The sequence below is a fragment of the Pygoscelis adeliae genome, unplaced genomic scaffold (assembly GCF_000699105.1).
Source record: "Pygoscelis adeliae isolate BGI_AS28 unplaced genomic scaffold, ASM69910v1 Scaffold48, whole genome shotgun sequence".
Classification (NCBI taxonomy): domain Eukaryota; kingdom Metazoa; phylum Chordata; class Aves; order Sphenisciformes; family Spheniscidae; genus Pygoscelis; species Pygoscelis adeliae.
Genome location: NW_008825618.1, coordinates 2003621 through 2026163, shown reverse-complemented (window position 1 = coordinate 2026163; position 22543 = coordinate 2003621). Strand labels below are relative to the sequence as shown.

At 40.1% G+C, this 22543-nt stretch overlaps 1 protein-coding gene across 1 annotated transcript in view; it reads right to left on the bottom strand.

Annotated features, from left to right (window-relative positions):
* PCCA (propionyl CoA carboxylase, alpha polypeptide) overlaps nt 1–22543 on the bottom strand; it is a 299399-nt gene that overhangs the window by 65904 nt on the left and 210952 nt on the right. Inside the window, exon 21 of the mRNA XM_009333370.1 lies at nt 8760–8858. Within this exon, the coding sequence (XP_009331645.1) occupies nt 8760–8858 (99 nt within the window). The remainder of the gene's footprint in view (nt 1–8759; nt 8859–22543) is intronic.

The window sequence follows — 22543 nt, the reverse complement described above, 5'->3', positions numbered from 1 at the left end:
TAATGCCTGGGATTTAATTACAGTAGGTGGCTTAGGAATTTCTGTCCTCCCATAAACAGAAAAATGAAAACACGGATCCTTCCCAATATTTCTTTAGGTGATATCCAATGTTAATGTCACTTGTTACTTCTTTTTGCCAAGCTTTAGACATGCAAATGTTTAGTAATAATACCACTTCAGGACTGTTATTATATATACATAGAGCACCTTCCAAGAATGCCTATGTGCCCCTCTAACCCTCTGAGGTAGGTAGGTGTTATAAAGCAGTGGATGAGAGGCTTTAAAACAAACAAACAAACAAACAAAAAAAAAAAAAAAAACACCAAAAAACCCCCCACAGGAAAGATTGTTTACTTGGTGTTGGTAAAGAATGAATCTAAGAGACATTTACTCCAGCCCAACATTTCCAGCTATTTACAATTATTTACAATAATGAAGAGTTTACTCCTCCCCGCGAACTTCTAAATTTTTGCTGTTATTACATTAAATCACAAAATGGCTAAGACTTTTAGAAACTTTACCCTTGTTTTGACATGCTGTAATATGTTTTGCTCTTATAGGGGACACTGTGCAGGTAATATGCTGCCATGTGATTCTAGATGTGATAATGTTTATGACTGCCCTGAGACAGATTCTTTGCAGGATCCGTAGTCCTTTCTCGCTCTTTGATGTCCCTCCTCTTCCTTCCCCTTTGCTCTCTGAATGTGTTACCATATTCAAGAGAACCATTCCTTGTCTTTCAAGGTTTAGATATCATAAAATTACAATGTCTGTCAACAACTGAATACAATGCTTTGGTCTTTGGACACATATAGGATCCTTATTCATCCTGAATATTGTCTATCATTAAAATTTATAGCTCCTTTGGAAAAAAATATGGCATAAGACACTGTGACAACTAACATTATTTGATTAACCCCTTGAGTAGCACAGGATATTACTAATCCCATTAGGTTAAAGAAAGGGAGAAGCATGTTGTTTGTAGATAGAGATTTATTGTAGGAGACCTCTCCCTGAAAAGTGGACAATAAATTCCAGAGGGATTGATTGGGCATAGCGGCTGATCACTCATTTCCTTCCCAGCTGAAAAAAAAAAACTCATTTTCATGAAAGAATCAGTAAGGGTGGTGGTATGTGCTCTTTGCTTCTGCTGCTCAATTAAAAAAAAAAAAAAAAAGAAAAAGAAAAAAGGCAGCAATAATCTGTAATTTCATGTTTTATTTCCTTGAATTTCCCCTTTCCCTTCACACATTCTCCATTCAAACCATGGACAAGAGTGTGGAGTCAGCCTTGAGTTAAACTGATTTCACACAAATTGCAGACCACTCATGAGATTCAGGTACTTGCTATTTAAAGTAGACATTAATACAAATACTCTGGTATGACAGTAAAGGATATCCAATATTTTTTAAGGCTTCATGACTCAGAAGCTGGGCATGATGCTGTTGTATAGGCATACGTGTATTTAGGGCTCATTTTAAAAATTAGTAATTTTAAAAATTTTGACTAATACCCACGTCAATGAAGCCATAATAGCAATATTTGTTTTAATATCCATTATGGCAAATTACAGCAAGAAGCAGCAAAAAGGCCAGCTTTTATACGCCTTCCCTTTCCCTTCTGGGAAATAAAGGAAGTCTCAGTCCTTCCTTAGATCACCCATGATCAAACGGTGAAACCTAAGTGGTACAATTATTAATTTTCTTGTGCAGAATCTTTCACAAACTCAGCAAGTTGAATTTTCTAATAATTATCTAAAGCAGATCACTCAGGTCTTTTCAAGTACACCTAGGAGATATGCATTGAGTCATGTATGCTGATGAAGGTTCAGAATTCCTTCTAACTATGACTTTTCTCTGCTTCTGTGTCTGGTCCTTTGGGAGGGATCCACCTCCACCCCCAAGACCAGCTATGTTGTTTGCCAAGGGTGACAGCAGGACCTCAATATCCGTGCTCTAGAATGCAGCACAGCTTCAAAGTTTCCTGGTAAAGCCTCCTTGCCAAGAGTTTATATTTTTTTTCCTTGCCCACATGGTTTCCCTCCCAAGCCCTTACCAACCAGAAGTGATAGTTCAATAGGAATATCAGCTCCATGCTTGGTTTTGGTCAAAAAACCCAAAGGAAACATTTGACATTATTAATGAGAACAGATAACAAATCAGCGAACACCATTAAGTTATGGTAGAAGTCTAAGTTTTGCCCCATGCTTTTAACTCTGAGCACAGTCTTGGTCCCCACAGCTCAGAAAGAAGATTAACAGAAATGGAAGATGTTTAGAGAGCAACATAAACATAAAGACAGGCTTCTCTGCAAGGAACAACTCTGCACCACTGAAGAGAGGCAATTGAGTGAGGATACAAGAAGCGTGGACCCAGTGGGTAAAGATCAACTGCTCACGGTCTCTTCCAATACAGGAACTAGGAAGAATTCAAATGAAGCTAAAGGGCACTGCCACAGCAATTATTAGGCAATGATTGCTGCAACAAGCAATTTGCCAAAATCGACGGTTCTCTTTGCGCAACTGCAGGGAAAGAAGTAAGAACAATAACAGTCCTCTGACCAAGAGATATTAATACTTAAAAAAAAAATGTAAAAGCCTGAAAACACAGCAAGGTATACAACACTGTACACAATAGGCTTTTATATTTGTCTTCTACCTGGGATATGAGTCCTTGTTTATACTTGTTTCAAATGCCAAGAGAGCGTCAAGTGAGGCGATAAAAATCAGTTTCTCTGTATCATATCCACCGATCATTTTTGGAGTTTCGAGGCTGAGCTCTAGTTTTCTCAGATTACTGTGGCTGGACGAGCAAACAGGAAAACACAGGCAGCCTGTGTTTCTATACTGCTAAATAAAGGAGGGCCATGGACTGATGCCTGGTCCCAAAGCCAAATGGCAATGACTATCTCAGTCCCACTGCTCGAGTCTATACAGCAATCTATAACAGATTTGTCTAGGTCAGCCATAACTAGAACAGGCTGAAACAAAGCCAGGGAGCAAGCTACCAATTAATCAATACAGGCCATCAGGAATCCAGTGCTGGGGCTCACACTCTGGCTTTTCTTTACCTGACAGTATAGCTATTTGGATATAGTATATCCAATGTCTGCCCCTGTTTGCAAATCATTGCGTGTCCCTCTTCTAAAGATAACCTAGCAAAAATAATTCTGAAATCATGGGTAAATGACAACAGCAGAGTGGGTGCAGTAATTGCACAGCACAAAAGAACGGACTGTTGAGCAGTCTTCATGCACACTACTCACTAAAGCTTCCCAAAATCATTTTAAAGGTTTAAGAAAATGAGTGTGCTGAAGTAATGGTACTTTAGACTTAAAACCTATATAATATATCATTACCACACATTACACCTGAGATCTCAAAACAGTTTAAAAAAAAAAAAAAAGGTAATTTTTCTAAAAAAATATTACACATATGTTTGAAAAAAATCTCCACGGAGTTGAAGGAAATGAATACTTGGGCATAGGCTTTGTTCTCCTGTCAGACATTCCCAGGAACAAAGGCTTCATAACCTACAGCATTTTCATTTTTTCTGCTCTTATAAACCAAAATAATAATCAAAAGAAACATTGTATCAGAGAAGCACTTAAATTTGTCATATCCCAGGATGTAGAATATACTCCTCCTGCTGCAACTGTTGATGCAATAAATAAATTAAATGAAAAAATAATAAGCGATGCCATCACTGAATTCCCTGTAACACTGTAAGTAGAGAAAACTCCACTGATAAATCTTCATCTACTTCATTTACAAAAACACTTGAAGCTCGAGACTGATGATTTCAGCTTTACAGGATCATGTTCTTGTTTATTAACTCCATTACTCTCTTAATTACACCTTGCTGTAACTGATAAAGACCTTTTTACCGCAGAGTTTGGGGTGTCCAACAGGGTCACAGAACAGTTTAGGCTGGAAGGGACCTCTGGAAATCAAGTAGTCATATTCCCTTGTTCAAAGCAAGGCTAATGTCAAAGTAATATCGAGCTACTCAGGACCTTGTCCAATTGAGTTCTGTCTATGTCCTACAGAGCTTCAGTTCTGCAGAGACCAATCCTCTGAAAGGCAGGAAATATAAAGAGGAGGCATCACTAGTGCCACTGTAAAATTGCATTGCTAAAGCTGCCAAAAGCCACCAAGAGTTTTCCAGGCTCCAGGCAGAATGCCTGCGCTACCTTTAGAGGGTGAGAAGTTTCATTACGGCAAGCTAGCAGAGCTATGAAACCAGTGTGGGCCGACAGTATGCTGGTGGAAAGGCTGTGTGCATACAATATAGAATCATAGAATCATTAAGGTTGGAAAAGACCTCTAAGATCATTGAGTCCAACCGTCAACCCAACACCACCATGCCCACTAAACCATGTCCCTGAGTGCCTCATCTACACGTCTTTTAAATACTTCCAGGGATGGTGACTCAACCACTTCCCTGGGCAGCCTCTTCCAATGTTTAACCACTCATTCAGTAAAGACATTTTTCCTCATGTCCAATCTAAACTTCCCCTGGCACAACTTGAGGCCATTTCCTCTCATCCTATCGCTTGTTACTTGGGAGAAGAGACCGACACCCACCTCGCTACAACCTCCTTTCAGGTAGTTGTAGAGAGCGATGAGGTCTCCCCTCAGCCTCCTTTTCTCCAGGCTAAACAACCCCAGCTCCCTCAGCTGCTCTTCATAAGACTTGTTTTCCAGACCCTTCACCAGCTTCGCTGCCCTTCTCTGGATACGCCTCAGCACCTCGACATCCTTCTTGTAGTGAGGGGCCCAAAACTGAACACAGTATTCGAGGTGCGGCCTCACCAGTGCAATATGACAAAGAGGTACAAGTGTTTGCAAAAGATGGTGACAAATAATTTATTCTGGCTCAGAATCCTTTTGCTATAGGGAACTGTCTGCAAGTAAATGGTATATAAGGATGGGTTGAGTGTGGTGGTCGGTGGGGTGGTTTTTGAGAACTTGCCCAAACACAAGTAGTGCCAAAGCAAAGAGGATTTGAGGGTCTCCTACATGTATTTTTTTTCTTGGGCAACCTGCCCTCTCTGCAGATAGCTGATCTTCCTGCACAGTGTCCCAGTAGAAGGCACCTACTTGCAAGCTGACTGTAGTAAGGACAGACTTGCAGTTAGGTTCAAGTCCACCTGCTGGACTTCATGGATTCATTGATTTATCTTCAGGTCCCCTTAGATTCTGGTTCACATGAGGGAATAAAAGGAGATGTTCAGCTCTATGGAAAAGGCAGATTATTCCCTTCTCTCCTTCCACCCCCTCCCCAGTTCATACGCACATGGAGAGAGAAGATATCATAGACGACAACTTCTGCAGGCACAGGGCTCACTGAAATCCAGCCTACTTGTACATGAGAGCAGAGAGAGAGGGATAAAAATGCCCTCATTGTCCCAAAATACGCCTGCTGCCTTTCTTCCAACTGCCGTTACTTTCCAGGATACCATTCTCCCTTCCAGTTTCCACTGGAGTTCTTATGGTTCTTTTCCACAACTCAACCAACCTCCTCTTTTCCCCTCGCTCTTCATAGGAATCATTAAGCACCTCATTTATTTGTTTGTTTTTACTCTAAAAATTGCCTGAAAGGCTATACCATATTCAAATTATGTTTTACATATAAATGTATTTTAAATAGGTCTTTGCAATTAAATAACAGGCAATCCCTTCAAATCTGAATCCTCAGGAAGACATATTGTAACCACATGCCTATATAGTTACTTCTCCGATTTTCAGCAAAGGCAGATTCCAAAAACACAATAGCTAGGTGTAAGTCAGATTCTGAGCCACTAACATCTTTGGAAACAGGTAGGGGAAATCATTTTGGCAAAGTATTTCTGCACACAAAAATATCATTTGCTTGGTAAACAAAATCCTGCACTTCACAATGTGTTAAATTCAGCCTCTCCAAATGAGAGGTATAGTCGTAAGTGGAGAAAATGCTGAGAAACTGGGGTTAGCTGAGGAATTACTAAAAACAGCAACAACAAACCATGAGGGAATCTGCGTAGTTCCAGAAATGCTACCGAGTCAGCCCACACCCTCATCCCTGGAGACGGGGGATCATAGAAATCTCTTGCTCAAATTATCCCAAGTTTTCATCAGCTCATCACCTTCTATAACATCCTATGGATTTCACAGTAATCCAAAGCAGCACAAAGACTTCAGAGCCCTTACGCTGCAGCCAAACGGACCTGCAGTATACCCCAGGGTTTTGGTCCCTCTATCACCTGGGGACCTGGCCAGGCACTCCGCAGTGCCCATCTGCTGCACACAGATGGGCTTCCTCGCAAGGGAAACAAAAGCGGGAGGGAGGGGGCTGCCACACATCCTGGTTGTGCCCTGATATGCCCTAGACAGACTGTGACCAGGGCATATACCTCTTCTCAGGCGCTCAGATGTATTCCCAGGCCCCATACTCTAGAAATAGTCTCAGAAAACCTGGTTTTTAAATTCATAGATCTTCTTAGCTCTGTGGCAGAGTTGGTGCTCTGCTTTACTCATTGAGCCTTTAGCAGGAGTGGAAATACAGGAGCATGCTTAATTACTTATTTTTAAATGTGCGACAGATATGCAACAATTCGAATGTCTAGACTATAATTTACATAAATACATTTTAAACCAAAACATTTTAAAATTATTTATTTCCTGCTTCTATGCTTAAGTGCTTTGCTGGATTGGGGCCAGACTGCAGGATCGAGCCGAAGGTGCATAAATCAAACCTTCAAAGAAATATAATGTTCACAAAGACTGTATTTGGTTGAGCAAATTTAGAAGAATGAAACCAACTATGAAGAGAAATTAGATTGGCTGAAAATTAATAAAGCACAGCTGGAATTATTCGATTCATCCATATTTGTTGCTTAAATGGCTCTAGGGCTAAGTCTTGCTGAAAGAAGATACTTCAAGACTCAGGGGTCAATTGCTTTTGGAGACAAATTGACCTACAGGAATACACTTGTCTAATTTGGTTCTTGCAGCGGGGCAAGTCTAGAGAAATATATAACCAAAAAACCAATTTAGATTCCAGTGAGTGGGTATCAGAGGTCAAGTTTAAGGTTCCCATAAATTTACATACATACACACACTAAAAGATTAATAACTTTTCAAGCCACTGGGTTTCTTTTCTAAAAGCAAAGACATAGATAACATCTGAGAAAGAAACAACATTATGTGCTTATTCCACATTCTGTTGAACAGATACCATGCAGCCAGCTCATTGCCTATTGCTGTGGCTAGCCCTGCAGTATTTCATACAATTTGGGCATACGCAGGGAGTGCAAGTAACATTATTGCTGGCTCAGCTCCTAGAAGAAAGCATGTTCAGATCTCATGATCATTAATTTTGAAATTCATTTTATGTGCCAGTTCAGATATTACACTTTTAGTTAACTGGTCTTACTACTATTAGTATGTGGAGACCTGTATCCAGCCATATAGTTATTATACACTTTGCAATGAGGCCTTCTGAATACGGTTATCTGTTCTAAATATAATGCTTTTCTCCTAGACAAATTTTGTATGTTCATACATAGGTATTGTTTCCTACTGAAAATTAGGAATTTCCTTTATAAAACAGCAGCGAAAGGGACCAGTATTAAAATATAAAACTACACTTTAGAATACAAAATTATTTTAGATATACGCAAGCCCTGAAGCTGGCATTAACCTTCCAAGAAATCTACAAAACGTAAGTCCAGAATTTACTTGGGCACGTTCTGAAAATTTCACTCTCAGTCAATACTATCCTTGAAAGATGCAATATTTTTTAATCTTCAAGTTACAGTCTTTTAAATTCAGTCACAGCAAAAAGAACATTTCCATTTGGGTAATTTACCAGGGGTGCAAATGAAAAAATAAATTCACATACTGCACTGTAAATTGTCAGAAATCTGACCACTGTACCACTGATAAACGTATACAAAATAAACAGATAATGTTGTTACGTACAAAAATACTTTTACAAACTCAAAAAGTTCTTTTTTTGTTTGTTTGTTTGTTCCCTTTCACTACTTCCAGGATCAATAGATATTTATAAATGAATGATTTCTCAAGAAATAAATATATAATTCTGACTGGCACTGCCTTCAGAAAATTTGCATGGCAGTTAAAGGCACACCCTTTTGTTTGGAGTTGCTTTCAAACACATTATTGGTCAGAAGAAACAACGTGCATTAATCTTTTTTAGACCTCTTTTCTTAGAAACACATAGGTTTGGGATGTTTTCTACGTTTTTCTTTTCAAGTCATGGAACTTACCATATTTCATAAGAGCATATATAAAAACATGTCACATGGGAGATGCACTGTCCTGCGACTTTCAATCTGCAAAGGCCCAAAAGTGGAAAAACCACTCAATCCAAACATGAGGAAGAGATTAATTTTACTGCAGGACTCCACTTTTTTGTAAACAGCAATCTGTTCTTTATTTCTTAAGTGATTAAGAAACTGTATCTCCTCACAGCCAGTAAGTAAAGAGATCCTAGAAACCGGGGTAGATTGCTGACTAAAGTAAGCAACAACTCCTCTTTAAATGAATGATGTTCAAAACTCTAGATGAGTAAGTCTGAGATAAGTTCACTCCACTGAAGCTCTGGATGTATCCAAAGCAGAAAGATTGTGTTATTTGCACAACATAACATAATTTTTATGATGCAGCAAGTTTAGACCCCATGTATCAGTATTATTTGTATACCCAAAGGCTTCTGGTTATCTGAGCTCTACAAACAAAGCATTGGTGAGTTTACCTGTATAGTCCTCTGAGTGCCGTCAATGGTGACAGACAATAAGGGTGAAGCCAGGTTCCACTCGCTGGTCACGTTTAGTTTCATCCCATCAACTTCCACCTGTTGTGACACCAAACAAGGCTGTTACTATGAAGACAGACAGAAAACTGATCTCAAGTTCATTACTGCATACAAAGCAGCAACCATTTTAAAACAGATGGCTCCCAAACAACCTGTCATGTTTACTGCTTCTGCCATAAAAGACAGGGTCCAACAACAGAGTCTTCCAGCTATCTCTGGGGAGAGGTGAAGGACCTGTGAACAGCTGCCTCTGAGTAGCAAGGTTTCAAGTGATTTCCAGCAAGTAACAAACAGCCATCCAACTTTTAAACCTATCTGGACATGCTACATTTACTGCAATTAGACAAGTAATGCATATAAATTCCAGTGACACCTTGCAACCCACACAACAGGGCTTGCATATAATATTCTCTCCAAGGACCAAGGAAGAACTTTTCCTATGCTTCTAATGAAGGGTTTTGCATTGTTATCTTAATTAATATGAGGCAGTAATTAATTCTTCATCGTTTTGCCTCAAAGTCCAGAAAAACTTTGCAAATTCTGTCATGTTTTCTTCCAATATACAGCTGATCAGAGGAATACAATTTCTGACTTGAATGCCAATATGGCTATCCAGAAAGAAATTTAAAAAAAAAATCATCCCATGATTTTTATACAAGAACATTTCTATGTGAAGAGCAAAAATCCTGAGTTCTGAAAAAAGTGTAGGTACACACAGAGTAGCTGTAATGACACTTCTGTTATTCTTCTATTGTATAATACCGCCTGTTTAAACACATGTAGCAAGCGTTCAACCCTGTTAGAGCCTCAGAAGAAGAGCTGGATTATGAAAAAAAAAAATTACTATGCAAGGAGTCATATAATTACTGATTAATGTTTGTGGCATGTTTCGAACACTCCTCACGCTAATCAAGGTAGGTATATGATTTCAGTTATATATTTTTACTATAAACAGAAGAAAAATCATGGTTGGCTGATTTCCTTCCCCTCTCAAAATCTCCAAAATATTTTCAATCAGTAAATTGCAGACAATATTGATAATGACACAAATATTGCATACATTCTCAGTAAACTAGAAGAAAATTACTGCATTTAGAATAAAAGCTGAGCCCACATTTTTCAAAATAAAACTTATAAAGCCTGCTCTTTTAGATCTCAGACGAATCATTATTTCATCTTATAACAAGAACAGGCAACTGTAATCTTAGTGTAACTTAAAAGAAACCCATAACAGACAAGTGCAGAGGAGCAATGTGTAACTTGATAATTTTATTTCAGTTAGGAAGAAAAACTCTGGCTTAAAAAACCTTTAATTTTATAGACTTTAGTTTAGAACACAAAATCTGTCTTTTAGTGATACAACCTACTCAATTTCAATGAGCTTTAACTATAAATAAAGTTACATGTAAAGAACATGAAGAAAAACAAGTCATTTATAATGGTTCACCAATAGGCCAGATTAGCTGGCACGCTTCAGGTACTTTACACTGCTCCAGTGATGCAAACCAGCCATAAACCTGGCTTGAGTTAAGCCAGACCTGCAGCTGGTTTGCATTGGCAGAGCACTGCAAAGCAGCTGGAACACGCCAGTGAACCTAGCCCGCTCTCAGCAAATACTCTTTATCGAGAACAGCAGAAACATCTGGAAAAGACTTTCCAAATGGAGAAAAGCAAATCCAGTGCTCTTCTCAAACCTCTTTGATTAGCAATTGAACTTTGGTAAGGGAATTATTTAAAAAGCTGTCTGTCACTACTGCTATAACCAAAGAAAGACTGTCTGCACTGGAACCTGGGCCTGAAAACATCATTTACCATGTTCCACCAGGGAAGGAGGGGAGATGGTATGAAAGCATACCAGGCTACTAGCCACCAAAAAAATTTCAACTGTACACCACGCTTGTTGCACTGAGGGATTTACACGCAGCCTTGCAGAAAATCCATAGCCGATATCTATAGTCCTAGTGAAGGGTGTTCCAGTGGCAAGATGCAAGTTGATACCTCCACAACAAACTCGATTTAATCATTAGCTCTTTTGTCACTGTACAGATGAACAAAAGAAAAGTAAACCAAGTGTGTCACAGCGGTAAATGATCTGTTTAAAATCCCTCACAAGGGTCTATGCAAGTCTAGACATCATTGATTCCAGATTACATTAGTATCAAAAAATTTCTGGTGGAATCCATCCTGAAAGAAGAGATGCAAGCAGTCAGATGGCAGGTCTAAACAAACCGTGGCACTCTAGGAACACTATGGCTGCTTATGTGCAATAGAAAAACCAGCAGACAATATATTGCCTCTACTATGTTTTCCCCATTGAAGAAAGAATAAAGGGGTGGGGGAAGCGTTATTTGAACTAACGCATACCCCAGTAAACTGCAGCAGTCTTCTCACAGAACAGAGCTACAGGCTCTTAGCTGCTTTCACCTGGGGCTCGCCACAGTATGTGTAACTGGGGAAGATGATGTGAAGCCAAGAGGATCACAAGGAAGTTGACTATCTCTGCTCCAGTAGGTAGGATGACAAAGCCAGGAGGTCAAGCCATCAGAGAAAATGAACAAGGACTGAGGGTAAGAGATTTACCATGCAGTGAGCATGTTACTTTTACTACAAATGAGGGGAAAGCAGAGGGGGAGGGGAAAAAAAAAAAACAACAAAAAACCCCACAAACAGATGGGGGTTGAAATCAAACCAATGCTTTACCTAATAGAGCAAATCTTCCTTCTGCAGCTCAGCAGCCAACAGCCAAGCAAGGTTAGTTGGTGGAGGTAGGGGAATAGGTAAGATGTTCAAAGAACTTGTCAGAAGTTTGCATTTGCCTTCATTCCTCCTCCAGCAATGGATATGATAATAGAACCTAACAGTGCAATAAAACCAGGGCCTTTTTGCTTTAGTCTTGAGGGGGTGAAGGAGGACACAGGGATGACTAATTGACTATTTCCTGGTTTATTTTGTTTCTGTGCTCATAAGACAGCCAGGAACGAACCATCACTCAATGGATACTAACACTGGAACTGTAGGAAGGAGATCCCAGTCAAATCACTCATGCAGTGGGCCACATTGTGCTTTACACCACAGCTATATAGTCTAGCTTTATCCTCAACTACTCAGTTCCAAGTGTGTGCACGTGTGTGTATGCGTGCATATGCACATCATGTTGTGTGGAGGAATTACTCTGCAGTAACTATGGTTGTCTGAACCATTGCTACGCTACATCAATGTGGCATGGTGGTGGTGGATTTTTTTTTTTAAATAGGACTCTGTCCCTGTGTAAGGGCATAAAAGATAAAAGCAGCCATGGTCCTCCTTTACAATTATTTCCAATTCAAAAGCTATTGTAAATGAGGTCTCAGAAAGAAGAATGACAAGTCCAAGACACGATGCTAGAAAAAGGTCAACAGCTTACTCTACTGTCACAACTTTGCAGACTTTCGCTGGCATGCACCTGAACTACACAAGTAGCAGCCCCTTCACCTCTTGTGGACTGAGCTCCTGATGTTCAGCATGATAGGTACCAGCTAACCGATAGTGCAAAGAGCTGCAAAGCATAATCTGCATTCAGTTTCCTTTAGAGAACATCATTTGGCATTCTATATGCATGTCAGGCAATTAAAGGAGGCAGCACAAGCCTGAGTGTTATAGCCCTGTTAATTTACTAATGCAGAGTCTCGCATACATCTGGCACATGTCACTTCTTTTCTCCTGGAAATGAAGGTGGTTTTCCAAGAGACTGGAGGGCAGCTCAAGCAGTTGTTTCCTGCCTGATGCTTCAAAACATTATGCCTCAAGTTCCTCATGCCAGCCTTGAGTCTGACTAACTTAAGTCTGCTGACTTAATCCCATGGTTCCAATTTTGCCTCCCAGCATGGTGTTTAACTTGACTTTAACTTGATGCTTTTGGTTTAACACCTGGCCTAGAGAGTCCTGGCCCTAACTACTGGGTTATGCCACCCCTACCCTGATTCCTTACACCCCTTAATTCTACCTCTTGCTATAGCAGAAGTAATGGCTTTCCCTAGTCGATCCGATCAACCAAATGAAAAGTCATCCTCTGCAGACCTGCCTTGCTGAAATCTTTCTCTGATCAAGACAGCTGCCCATGAAGATGTTACCCTTCAGGAAAACAGACATTACTATTCACAGTAGATTTATGAATACTTAGTCTTATAGACTCCAACCCCTTCAACTGGCATTAATTTAGCTGTAAATCTAAGGCACATCCAGTAGGCAGCAAGGACTCTACAAACTGAAACTTTAAAATCATCCTGCAAGGAAGGAACAATGGTAGCAAGCATCACTATTGTAAACATGAGGTAGCATACACGTTGGAGGACTTTCCTCAAGCCTACACAAAAGTAAAGATGTCCTCTTCTCTGGGAAAAGTAACTGTCTCAGGCAGAAGCCTCTTCACCTCCATTACTGCTAAACACCACCACCCATGCCAAAATAGCACGGAGATTCTTTTCATTTTTGAGTCAGGTAAAGCTATTGCTTCTTGTGCAGAAGAGGGGGCGGGCAGAGGACTCATAGCACAGTGTGGCTATAGAGGGTCCAGCTGCAGGCAGCAGTATTCAGCAACAGTCAGTCTGCACTTACCTCAGACTAAGCCAAATTGAGGTGGACAAAGTGCCTTTTGATTCCCAAACAGTTTTCACAAAATTCCTGAAATTCTCATCTAATCTACCGGCCAGCTAATGGAGAAGCACATGGAATGGAAAAGGCAAGAGAAAACTGTCGTGTGCCAAAGCTATCGTCCCTTACCTTTTGCAGTCCCATGTATCCCTAGAAATGAGGACAAAGCCTTTATGGAGCTGATGAGTCTAAGGCTTCCTTTAGAAGCACGATGCATGAAACCCCAGGCATTTTGCAAAATATTTTGCTAGTCCTCAATGTAAAAAAAACCCTCTTTCCCAGTCAGAAGGAGAGCACAAACACTTCTGTTGCATCTCTTTGTATATTCCCAAAGCTAATAACCACAACACACTTCCTTATCATGAAAATTACCAGCCACCTGGAGGCTGTAAGGACTTGTAGTCATTTGCAGAGTTGTCTTGGCAATTACTGGGTCTTCCTATACAATTTTCTCCAACTCCCCCACATTGTCTTTAAGTACCTTGAATAAAAAGGGAGTCCTATCTGCCACATTAGGAAATAGTATCAACGAAATAGTACTTCACATGTTGTCATTCATAAATGCAAAGAAACGCATAAAGATTTCCCATGGGGGTAGTTCTTATTAGTTAAGCTCCTTCTTCCTGTATATGCTTTTTCTCCTGTTCTTTGGACTATATTTGCCAGTGCCCCAGGGTTATTACCCATAAAACGTTTGACGATTTTCAGGGTCGTGTCCTGGAAGAGGTGACAGTGTACTCTTGTCAAGTTTACAGATGGCACAAAACTGGAGCAAACAGTTAACACACTCTAGGGCAAGGCTGCCATCCAGGGGGGGCCTAGACAGGCAAGAGGAAGGGGCTAATGGAAACTTTGTGAAATTCAAGACAAATTGTTAAGTCCAACATGCGGGAAGGAAGAGGCCATTGCAATGATACAAGCTGGGACCTGACTGGCTGGGGAGCAGCTCTGTGGAGAAGGACTTGGAGATGTGGGCAGACATGTCAGCTGGACATGAATGAGTCAGCAGCATGCCCTGGCAGCAGGGGCAGCTAACAGTGTCTTGTGCTCTGTTAACAAAAGTATAGTCTGCTGACAGAGGGAAGTGATTAGCCCCCTGTACTCAAAACTCAGACCATGTCTAGATACTATGTCTGCAAGAAAGACATTGACTTTGTTTAGTTATACAAAGTTCCCATTAGTCCATTCCTCTTGCCTGTCTAGGTCCCACTGGGTGGCAGCGTTGCCCCTGACTGTATTGAGCAGCTTCCCCAATTCTATGTCTTCTGTAAATTTTATGACCGTGCACTCCCATTACCTCCTCCAGGTCACTGATAAGGTTGTTGAACAGGACTGGTCACAATACAGATCCTTGCAGACCCTTGATGACCTCGGAGTAGAGTAGAACCCATTAACCATGACCCACTGAGCCTGACCACTCAACTGGCTTTTTATCCATCTGGTTGTGCGAGATGGTGTTAAAAGACTTGTTAAAGTCAAGGTAAATGACATTCACTGCTCTCTCCTAGTCCACAAATCCTGTCAATTTATCATAGAAGGCTGTCAGGCTGATCAGCCCTCAGTAAATTCATGCTGACTATTCCCTATCACCTTCTTTATGTGCCCAGAAATTTGCTCCAAGAAGACTCACGTTATGAACTTCCCAGGGATTGGAGTGAGGCTGACCAGGCTGTAGTTCCATGGGGTTTGCTTTTGGCCTTTTCTGAAGACTGGGGCAACATTTGCTTTTCTCCAGTAATGAGGGACCTCCTTCAACCTTCATGACCTTTCAAAGGTATAGAGTGCAGTCTTGCTACCACATCAGTCAGCTCTCTTAGCACTCTTGGATGCAGTCTGTCTGGTCCCATGGATTTCCATGCCTTGAACTCTCCCAGTCACTGACTTGATCTGCATCTGCCTCCTCCCTGAACTCTTTCACTAATAACAGAGGCCTGGGAGACCTTGCTGAAGACTGAAGCAATGAAGTCATTAGGTGTCTTGGGCTTATCTGTGTCTGCTGTTACCAAATCACTTGTGATCCCTTTGTTGATGCAGCATTTCCCCTTTTCAGCTCTTTATTACTAATGCAGTGGTCGAAGCTCTTCTCGTTGCTCCTTACACTCCTTGCAACTGTCAAGGCAAGCTTTGGCTTTCCTAACACCATCCCTTCATGCCCAGACAATTTTTCTAAATTCTTCCTTTGTATCCTGTCCCTGCTTCCACCTCTCAAATGCTGCCTTTTTGCACTGGAGCTCTACCATTAGATCTGTTCTTAAAGAAGCTGTTTTCCTGAATATTCTTACACTTAGAGGATGCTGTCCTTAAAGACCTACCAGCTTTTCTGAGCTCTTTTGCTCTTCAGCGCCATCTCTCACTGAACTCTCCCTACCTGCTAAATAAATAAAGAATAAGCTGAAGTCCACTAGCCTGAAGTCCAGGGTCTGTACCCTGCTAATCTTGTTCCTCACTCCCTTCAGGATCCTGAACACCAACCATTTATTTCATGCTTGCCACAGCCAAGGCTGTCATTGATCATCATGTCTTCAACCAGTTCTTCCTTGATAGTGAAAGGCAGATCCAGCTGTGCCAACACAACTGGTACCATCCAGTACCAGTATCAACCAGTTATCCCAAACACCCTTCAGAAATCTTCCTGCTTGCATCCCACCATGTTGCCCTTCCAGAATATGTCAGGGTCCCCTGTGAGGACCATGTTCCGTGACAGGTATTTCCTCCAGTTGTTTAAAGAAGTCTTAGTCTACTTCCTAACACAGATCAGGTGGTCTGTAACATGCTCCCACCGTGCTATTTTAATTTTTTTTAATTGATCAAGTCAGCAGCCTTCACCTGCCCAAGTGATTTCATAGTCTGGGTGTTTGGCTTTCAACTTCTCTGTAGGCACAGAACAATTTGCTCTCTCAAAACCCATGGCAAATCTATAAACATAGATGGTGGTCTCCTCACTCTGGTGAAGGATCCTTCTGGCCTCCAAGCACTCACGGTCATATCTCTGCTTCTTAAGCTCTGCCCAGTCATATTTGCATGCAACATACTTACTGGTGCTGGTCCTTGTGCTAGCTGTGGTGCATACACACACTAGCATGTATCTGAAGACACTGACGGGATTAACATCCACACCAGCAACATGTGCCAGTCCCTTTACCACCATCACCGCCCTAGCCTGCACGCAACACTGCCACTAAAACCCCCATTTTACATGCAGAGGTCATACAGGCTTTTTCAGGGAAATCCACATTGACACCACTTTCAAGATAACTGGCCTCATCTCAATGAACGAAGAATCAAAGCTGAAAATGCCATAAAAATGGAGGCTTCTTCCTTTTGTTTCCATAGATAACTATTTTTGTGCTTTCTTCTGAGAATGCCACACAAAGAAACTTGGTAGATGGATGCTTCCTTTAGCACACTAAAATGTCTTAAAAGTTTTGCTTATCACAATTAGCAATGGTCTAAAAACCTGTAAGCTTAGCTGCCAAAAAAGTCCATGAAAGAACAAATAGGACAGAGAGACGCTGTGGCCAACAGTGCAGTGTATCGACAAACTTATAAAAACGTCATAAAGAGAAGTTCCTTTAAGCCCGAAACAGTGGCTTTCGAATAAAAACTGAATTCACTGATGCTTATATGACAGCAATTTCTTTGATTCAAATTAACCAGTTGTTTTAGCTTGTGTTTTCAGCTTGTAGTTATTGACAATATATTCACATCAGATTAACAGACTGACCTTTTTTCTTCTTTTCTTCAAGTGACTGTAAGGTTAGCTTTTTGGACTTTTGAAGTAGTTGGCCAGATGCTTTCAAAAGGAAGTTAAAGTACGTGAGTTTCAATATCATTAAAAAGGCCTCTTTTTTTTTTTTAAAACAAACTTTCCTTTTGTTCATATCAGCACTTACTTTTTTAAAAGACCCCAAGAGAGAGTTCCAGTCTATAGATCACTTGCCCTGAAAAAAGCTCTGTTAACTATTTATAGATCATGTCCTTTTGTACCAAACCAGATCAAGCAATTTATTCAGTGCATGACTGCAGGAGAGAAATTCATTTGCTCTAAGTGTCATCAAGGCAGCCTTTTACCCGCTATGAACAAGACCAGAAGATCTGAATTGCTGGGCTTTTACTTCAAATGCCCATTTTGACATTGTGTGGGGTGCCATCATTTCTTTTAAGTTTTCAAAGTATTAAGCACATTCATAGAATGGACAATCCTTAATCACAAGAGCAAATAGCCCATAACCACTAGAATAAAGCAAACACGTGCACATATTCAAATTACTGCTCTTTTTTTCAAAGTAGCACATATGGATGCAAATTACCATTAGCTGCTTTGGTATATCTCACTTTAGAAATGGGAGCATGCCAGCCTACAGACCAAGGAGAGGAGCACACAACAGGCATCAGCTCCTCAGCTTAACAACAACAGAATCAAAACCAAACAAGAGAGAGAAGTGATGGCCTTTATCACCTCTAATCAGCAAGGGCTTTCTTTGAGCATTCACCAGGGAAGTGATCCTCTCTGTAAAACCTAGTAGAGAGGCTGTACCCATCAAAAACGCTCCACTGTGGCAAATGCTTTGTTTTACTACCACAGTTTTCTTTGTGAAGTCATTACTAAGATGACACCTCGTATTTGTAACCTGCCTGAGCCCTCTGAAGTTAAAAAAAAAAAAAGAAAGAAAAAAGAAGTTAAAAACATGGAAAGAAAATAAATCGGCTATTAAAATCATTGACGTTTGCTGGCAACAGCTCCAGATACAAAAAGCACTGCTGGTTTGGGGAATATGGGTGTCTATTGTTATAGGACCAATGCAGAAGAGAAGAAGAAAGAACGTGCCTTGCTTTCCTTTTCCAGTTACTCTACCAAGACAAACTCCCTGGCTCTTCCTAGCTAAATACGCTCCAGCTGGCTACAGGTATTGCTCCTAGATAGCTGGAAAACAGTGCAGGCGGTTCAAACAGTGTTGCTGCTATCATGTGCATACAGGGCACTTTCAGAGTTGCACTGCACTCCAACTTTCCTTGGCCGATGGGATAACGTGTTGGGGATATTCTCATTTTGTCTTGAAAAGGGGTGTAGCATAGGTACCAATGACAGAATCTGGGTCATTAAGAGCATTATGCTGGGAGTTAAAAATACATTGGTAAAATAAATTGTGATAAGGTAGACACTGCTGTTTTAGTAGCTTTTGAGTCATGAGTCATGCCTATGTACTGAAATCACTATGGAAGCCTGATTCCTAAATGACTTTCAGCTGCAGAGTTTCCATTCTTTCCCTTCAGAGGCATGCAGGGATCCCAAGCCCTATCCCACTTGACAGTATAAATTCTCTAAGAGTAGAATGACATTATCATACCAAAGTGCCACTACGAAACATGACAGACTAAAACTCATACTACCATTTTAGACAAAGAACATATTTTCAAACAGATATTTTTTAAGCATTCATCTAATACGTATATTCATTTAGTGAAAGTTATGCAACAAGGATACAGAAGCTAAGAACAGATTTTATTTTTTTTTTTTTTAAATAGAGAGACCATATCACCAGAAGCTGGATCTGAAGCTTAGAGTCAAGAATTAATGAATACCTGCCTTGACTGCCAATGTGCTGCTGACAAGTCATACATAACTCTCAAGCCTCTAATTTTTGTTTTCTTAATTGGGAGAGAGGGGTGGGAATTAATACTGAATATCAAGGAACTCCCAGTACCACCACCCAGATATCTATTTGGAAAAATATCAGAGAATATAAATTAGGAAGATTATTTTTAAAAGAAAACTTTTTTTTTACAATAAGATGACAGGAAGACCAACATATGCATACATATCCCCAACGTTTTAAAAAAAAAAAAGTATTAGTTACTACTGGTCTCCTTTCTAAACTGAGGATTATGCATCAGGTAGACTTCCATGTCTGGTCTAAACAAAGCATACCACATCAATTTGAAGAGCATTTGAAATCATGAGGACCATATCCATCAACTGAGAAGTGTTTTATTTCACACACCACTTACAACTTGATACAGAGATCCAACAAAATCAGCAGGCTCCAAAATGGCTAATGAGAAAGAAAAGCATCACTTTATTATATTTGGAAGTTGTACTCTACCTCGGCCTAGTTATGTAGGGTGGATGCCCGCACTGGATAGAGTCTATCACTGATTGCAATTACTTGTCCCATTGTACTACCATGGCAGCAAGGCTATCTTCTCTTCAAATTAGTGAACAGCTAGAATAAGCAACAGTTTAAAAAAAAAAAAAAAAAAAAAGAAAAGAAAAAAGTGTCTTTGATTTGACATTGTGTAGTGACAAGAAAAAAGTACAGTGGGCAACTGGGTATGGATTTCATCCAGCAGTTCCAACCTGCTGCTCTCAGCTGTCACAACAGGATATAGGTCACTGGTAGTCCTTCGGATATCCCCAGCCCAAGGTTATTCACCACTTAAAACTAAAAGCTTTACATGCAAAATATCTGCTGCTGCGTATCTTCCCCAAATTGCCCCAGATGCTTCAAGACAATAAGCATGTCGTGGAATCAAACCTGATTCTTTTTAAAGCCAAATCTATTTTGATATCATCTGCGATTCAATGTATGCCCTTCAATCAAGTAGACAAAGGGAACGCTTCTGTATGCTGTATCAATCCACTGGATTAAGGGCGGGGGGGGAACAGATGATGACAGAAAAGGTAACAGCTAGACTAGTTATATGGTTTCCCAAGTGTAAGAAAAATAGTCATTGTAGGAGACCTTCTCTTTCTTACAGCCAGAAGATAAAAAAAGCTACTTTCACTTTTTAAATAAAAATAAGCATTGGGGAAGAGAAGACTAGATGCAACAAAAAATACCTGTAAACTTATTCCCATTGTTTGGTTGGTTTCCAAGTTTAATAACTTTAAAAATCAAAGCAAACATTTTAACTGATGACTTTCAAGAAGCTGGTCAGCAGTAATAGCATCATCAGATGCTTACCAACTCCCTTCCACCATTTCCTGCTCTACAACCACACACTTGAATCATCTCTCTTGGGCATGTTTGACCAGCACCAAGACAACAATACTAATTTTTATCAAAACACACCAGCCATCTTGCAGGGAAAAGAAAGAACTGTAAGGAATTATCAGGAGTAATAGTAGGCATATTCCCTCTCTAGAAACCCCTCCTCTAGTTTTTAAAATAAGGCCAGAAAAGAGAGTAAGAATGTCACCGCCCCAGAGGCATCAGTGATAAATAGAAAAGGGAAGAACACAGGCCGGTGCGCAAGGGATAAGGATACAAAGCTGACGCAGCAGGGAGACGATGAGATATCAGTAGAGTCATAAGCCACTTACACAAAAGAGGAAATGCTAAAAAGTTTTGAAGCGTTTCCATAAGCGGAACAAATCAAGTCATGTAGCAATGTAAAAAAGATGTTTACATCTAATGCTATTTACCTTAGCAGTTAACGGGATTGCATTGTTTATGTTAACAAACTGATTACCATGAATTCACTCAAAAGGCATAAAAGTACTGTTTGTGAATAGACACCTCTTTGAATTCAGCATTTCCTCATGGATCCAGCTACTTACATTTAAATAGGTGATAGTGGCTTGCTACTGACTTTACCAGGGTAAACTCAAATTCACCGTGCTAATAGAACCAGTTAAATAAGAAACAATATTTCCTTCAAAAACGCCATATAAATTAAATTTGAGTTCTTTTTTATGTTTTGGGTTGAACAATCTTAATTACATTTTTAACACATAAAAGTTGATATGGAAACTGTTCCACAAGTTGTTTGGAACATTCAGTTTTCCGACCTACGTAAATGTAGGGGAAAAAGTGAAGTGCACACCCTGAAATAATTTGGCATTAGAGACAGATTGCCTACATCCTTTAACATTAAACAAAGGTGATTTCCTCAACAGAGAAACCTCATGAAGTGATTGTGATACTGCAACTACAAAATTGCAGTCAGCACCTGCTAAACAACCTCTTTATTTTAATCACCTATAAATATTCAGACTTTGGGCAAATCAAAAATATACATCTTTATAACAGTTGTCAACAAGAACAGAGTAAGTTTTATGCTGTCCTAAATAAAACATGCCATCGCCACACATTAAGCTGCATATTTACTACAACACTGAAATTCTGGAGATATGAATTAGATATCAATTAGATACTAGATCAGGAGAAAACACACAGAGAACACAAAACAATCATGAGATCTGCTTCTCAGGCAGCAACAAACGGGGCATCCTGACCTCACAGTTTCTATTGCCTTTGCCAGTTTTAATACTATGGGAAATGTGTAGACTTGTTTTTTGAAGGTTTTGTCACAAAAGGCTTATCTTTCATAGAATCGTATTGTGGAGCTATCTCCAAACACATTCTGGGATCTTTCAGAAACTCCATTAATATTTCTTGTATGTGAGTAATTATTAACCTAATTTTTCTATCATCTTTTTCTAAAAACTTAGAAGATGGAATCTTTCAATCTAATAGCCATCATTTCATAGCCTCCAATGTAGCCACAAACATCAGTGAAATTACAGAGATAGGAAAATGCAGGAAGTTTACCTGTGGATCGTAACGCTTCCATATTCAAAGCCCTACCAGTCCCCAGAGATACTAACGTTTTCCTGCTTTTCCCTACTTTTTCCTGAGCCCAGTAAACCTGGCTGGGCTCTGCCTAACATGCATTGAAGAAAACATCCTACCTAGCAGACCGGGACCCTTGTATGCTCATTGTATAGACATTCCACTATCCCAGCCATTTAAAACAGTCCCCACACCGGAGTGCAGAGATGCTCCAGCCAGGGATCAAAGAACAGGAAAATCTCTATAAAGAAGTTCCTTCTTCTCTTTAGAGATGGAAGAGAAGAGCTCAATGCAAGGAATGCAATGCTCCTGAACTAATTCTGCTCCCATTTTCACAGTAAACTCTGCCAGGGGCATCCCTGCTTTTAAAGCAAGAAGCCAGTCAAAATCATTCAACCAGATACTACAAAGACAGTATATGCATACAGTATAGAAACAATTGGAGTTTACCTCCAGTGATGTGATATGGGGGAGCAATCAGCTGATCATCTTAATTTCTTTTAAGAAGTGTGAAATTCA